This window comes from Chrysochloris asiatica, unplaced genomic scaffold (genome assembly GCF_000296735.1).
Source record: "Chrysochloris asiatica unplaced genomic scaffold, ChrAsi1.0 scaffold00043, whole genome shotgun sequence".
Taxonomy (NCBI): Eukaryota; Metazoa; Chordata; class Mammalia; order Afrosoricida; family Chrysochloridae; genus Chrysochloris; species Chrysochloris asiatica.
This window is the reverse complement of record NW_006408561.1, coordinates 18,003,894-18,008,883: the sequence shown is the minus strand read 5'-3', so window position 1 is coordinate 18,008,883 and position 4,990 is coordinate 18,003,894. Positions and strand designations below refer to the sequence as shown.

The 4,990-nt window shown below is 37.2% G+C and overlaps 1 protein-coding gene across 1 annotated transcript in view; it reads right to left on the bottom strand.

The window, feature by feature from the left end:
• Window positions 1-4,990, bottom strand: part of PRKCI (protein kinase C, iota) — a 136,262-nt gene that overhangs the window by 57,666 nt on the left and 73,606 nt on the right. The window contains exons 9-11 of the mRNA XM_006861825.1: window positions 2,367-2,543; window positions 1,245-1,342; window positions 383-469 (exon numbers count right to left, since the gene is read on the bottom strand). Coding sequence (XP_006861887.1) covers window positions 383-469; window positions 1,245-1,342; window positions 2,367-2,543 — 362 coding nt within the window. The remainder of the gene's footprint in view (window positions 1-382; window positions 470-1,244; window positions 1,343-2,366; window positions 2,544-4,990) is intronic.

The window sequence follows — 4,990 nt, the reverse complement described above, 5'->3', positions numbered from 1 at the left end:
ATATGAATTGGGTTGCAAACCTTATGGTCAGTAGTTCAAATCCACTAGGCACTCCTCAGCAAAAAGAGGCGGCTTTCTGCTCCTGTATAGATTTATAGTCTCAAAAACCCTATATAAGGTCACTATGAATCACATCTACTCGATTACAGTTCGTTTGGTTTTGGGTTTGGAATACTTTTAGTTGCTTAGAAAACGTAAGTATACGATAAAACATACTATAATTATAATGTAATATGTAATACATTATATGTATTAATGGTTTACAGCCTCCACATGCCTATAAAAAATTAACTAATCAATATATAAATATTGGATTATCTCTGCTTTCAACCACTGTCACTAAGAAGTCAATACCCAAATCCAAGACAAACAAAAAATTTACCTGGCATGTTCTTCGGGAAGTTTTCTCTGTCTCTGCATATGAAACATTAGATCTCCTCCATTAACATATTCTATAACAAAGAACAACCTAAAATGCAAGATAGAATCCATGAAATCATGGTCAAAAATAGTGTAACTTTGCATTCTAAACTGAACTTTGCATTCGAAATAAATCACAACAGAAAGATCATTCTATAATTTATTCTTAACAAAGATGTCAGGAATTGGGTGGGACCAACAGGTAACAAACACAGCAGAAAGGAGAAAGTAAACCAGAATGCTAATTCTGCAACTTCTACTTTGATTCTAAAGTTGTACCACTTATGAACCACAGAGTCACTCAACCCACACAAATTTTAATATTTTCAAGTGATTTTCAGCTGCCACTTAAGATAAAGAAATTATGATCTTCTTCCTCCCCACCTCAGTTGAACTCTTGAGAAACCTTAAATCCCAAAGTAAGAATTCTGAGATTACATAAAGGATTGGATTTCTATTATCATAATTATGATCTGGTCTTTTATTGGCCTAAAGCAGGTAACTTCCTAATTCTAATCCGTTGTTGAACCACAAGGTTGGTGGTTCAGGCTCACGAGCTGCTCCTTGGAAATCCTATTACAGGGTTGCTATGAGTCAGAACCAACTTGACAGCACTTAACAACCACAATCCATTGTCAAACGGTTATTACTTATTAGAATGTGAGTTTCAGGAAGTTATAAGCATAGTTCTGTTATGTCCTTTTCCTGGACTTCTAACTCCATAAATTACTACCAGTGACATAAATTAAGGTAGAAAGGATTCTTTTAGTGTACTAAACAAATGTATAAAGTCCAGAACTCATTCCATTATTTCTCAATCTTACCTGCTTTCTGTCTGAAAGCAAGAATGCAGGCCAACAAGAAAAGGATGATTGGATGCCTGCTCAAAAACATGCTTCTCTGTTTGTACCCAATCAATATCCTATTTTAAAATAAAAAAGAAATATATTGTGTCAAACTGATACCATCAAATTTAAAGATAAATTTGTTCTTAGCAACTGAATTATCATATATTCAATATCAATAATATCATATTATTATCACTAGGTTAACATAGGAATCCTGGTGTGGTGCTCTAGCACTGGCCTGCTAAGCACAAGGTTGGCAGTTCAAACCCAATAATCCCTGGGAAACCGTATACGTGGTTGCTATGAGTCGGAACCGGTTTGACGGCACTTTACAACAACAACCAGGTTAACATTAGGGTCCTGGTGTAGAGCAGGAGGATAAGCACTGGGCTACTAAACCACAAGTTTGATGGTTCAAACCCACCTTGAAAATCCTATACAGGATCACTATGAGTTGGTACCAACTTGACAGTCTCAGAAACAGCTATTATCTTAATCACTGATAATAATGGTGGTGATGTTATAGTTTGTGCCATTGAGTCAGTTCTGATGCATAGCGACCCTGTGTACTGTTTGCAAGGAGCAAGCTGGTGAGCTTGAACCACTAACCTTGCAGTTCAAACCGAATTTACAATCCTGTGCATTAACCCACAGTGCCACACTAGGACTCTTATAATTATTATATAACAAACTTATATACAAATAAAAAACACCACCAGTAAATCTTTCAATAATGAAAATATCTAGAAAACTTTTATAAAACTCAAATATTTTCCCCAGATGATATAGATTTCTATTTTTTATTAAATCTAATAGAGTAAATCTCATCTTTCTCCTGTGGAACAGCTGGTAGTTTCAAACTGCTGACCTTGCGGTTTGCAGCCTGATTTGTAACCACAATAAGGCTTTTCTGCTCCTGTAAAGATTTACAGCCTCAGAAATCCTGTACAGGCACGGACCATAACAACAACAACAAATAGATTAAATATCTCTTTTATAATCTGTCTTAAAGCATATATTTAGAAAAGCAGTCTGAAATTTAAAAAGCACAAACATTGAGATTATACTACGTTTAATAAATTACGTCACTGTGCTTACCTCATCATCATTGACAAGCTCTTTTTTCACAACTTTCATTGCATAAATACGATCTGTTTTTTTTAATCGAACCAGTAGAACTTTGGCATAACTTCCTCTTCCTATTACCCGGAGCAAATCAAAATCCTGAAGTCCTAAACTAGATGAAGCTTTGCCACTTTCTCTGGTGTTCATGGCCTGTTAATAATATTTATATCAAAGAGTTACACCTGAAAGGATTCTGCATAATAGATTATATTTCTAACACCTAGTTATACCTATAATAATTTTACAACATTTTCTGATTTAAGCTCTTAATAATTCTTTTCTTACATCATTCCAGACAATATACTCTAACTATCTAAGAGGTAGGATGCATGTGTGAGTTGAAGTCAGAGCAGTGATGATCAGAATGGAAGAGGGAGTTAAAATCTGAAAATACTAAGGATGTCTTAGAAAGGAACTGATAACTTCTTGGTATGAGGATAACGGAAATACATGAATAAAAATGACACCAATTTTGGATACCTGGGAGACTGGCGGTACCACTGATAAGGAAACTAAAATATGGGGAGAAGGTAAGACTGACAGAGGTTGTCTGAAATCATCAGCTTGGTGTTTCATATCTATCTAAGTTAGAAGTGACAATGGGGCATCAAGCTGAAAGTCCATAGGAAGCTCAATATATGAAATTTTAGCTAGTGAGAGGGCACACTTAGAGATATTTTTTAAAGCTACAGGGAGCAAATAAGCATGAGGTAGTTCCATTAATGGAAGACAGACCAGGGCCCTTTGGGATGAGAAAGTCAGCTTTATACCACTGACAAAGAGAAATGAAGACCTAGTATGTTATGACATTGATGAACTTTGAAAACACTATGCTAATCCTCATCCATTGCTGATGAGATTGTAAAATAATGTTGTTGTTGTTGTTGTTGTTAAGTGCCGTCGAGTCGGATAATAGTCATTGTAAAAAGCAGTTTGGCAGTTCCTCAAAAAGTTGGATATAGAATTACCATATGACCCAGCAATTCCACTCCTAGGTATATATCCATCCAGAAGAAGTGAAATCAGAACTGCAAACAAATAAAAAACTTGCATACCAATGCTAGAGTCTTGGTGTGGTGGTGTGGGTAATGCGCTGGACTGTAAGGTCAGTTTGAACAGCAAGGTTGGTAGTTTACACTCACCAGCTGCTCCATGAGAACCCTACACAGGGTCGCTATGGATCAGAACCAACTCAGCGGCACTTAACAACAACAAGCAATGATCACTGCAGCTTTATTCACTATAACTAAAAGGTGGAAATAGACTCAATGTCCATCAACAGATGAACAAATAAACAAAATGTGTTACTTGCATATATGGGATATTTCTCAGCCATAAAGAAAATGAAGTCCTGATGGCTACAACCTGGATGAACCCTGAAAATATGCTGACTAAAGTAAGTCAATCACAAAAGGACAAATATTACATGAGCCTACTAACACAAAACGTAGAATAGGCAAGTGTGTAAGGACGAAGGTTCATTAGTGGTTACTACAGGAAAGCACGGAGTAGAGGGAAAGGAGGACTCAATGGTCACAGGACACTGAGCTCTGCTAAAGGTGATGGGAGTATCTGGGAAAGAACAAGAGTGATGGGTGAACATGAATAATATAATTTCAGTGAGCAGTACGTATGTGAAAATTATTGAGGTAGTTAATGCTTTGTTACATGTATATTTAATCACAATAAAAAAATAAGTGAAATCAGTTAGAACAGATTACTTATTTCAAAAGAAAACATATTGTATTATTCCACTTACATGAAATACGCAGAACAGGCAAATGCATAGAGATGACAGCTTATTAGTTATCATGGATTGAATTGTGTTTCCTCCCCCCACACCCAGTATGTGTCAGCTTGGCTGGGCCATGATTCCCAGTGGTTTAGCAGTTATATGATGATTCCCCCATGATGTGATCTGATATGATAAACCACTAAGAGGATTAAAGGAGGGATGTTGTTGTGGTTGTTAAGTGCTGTTGAGTTGGTTCCAACACATACCAACCCTGTATGGGGTTTCCAAGGAGCCCTTCAGCAATAATCATCTCTCCCTCCCACCCATCCTGGTAACCATTACTCTTAGTTACCTAGTGCTGCTATAGAAACACCACAGGTGGATGGCTTTAACAAGCAGAAATTTATTCTCTCTCAATTCAGGAGGCTAGAAGTTCAAATTCAAGGTACCAGCTCTGGGGAAAGGTCCTTGTCTCCTTTCAACATCTGTAGGTCCAACATTCCTTGGAGTTTTCTATATTGTTGACATCAATTTCTCCCTGCATTTAGGATCTTCACAGTGTAGGGACCGCAGGCCCAAAGGACACACTTTACTCCTGGCTCTTCTTTCTTGGTAGTTAATGGGTCCCTCTTTCTCTGCTTAACATCTCTGTCTGTTTATCTTTTGTAAGATAATAGGTGTTGCATGCCATAGCCTTGGAAATCCCCCCCTATATTGAATCAGTGTGGTGATGGGATAAAGGGCAGTGTATCCCACCCTTGGGGTCCTGGTGTGGCGCTGTAGGATAAGCACTAGACCATAAAGTCGGTTTGAACCACAAGGTTGGTGGGGATAAAAAACTTTTCATGATGAATATAATTAA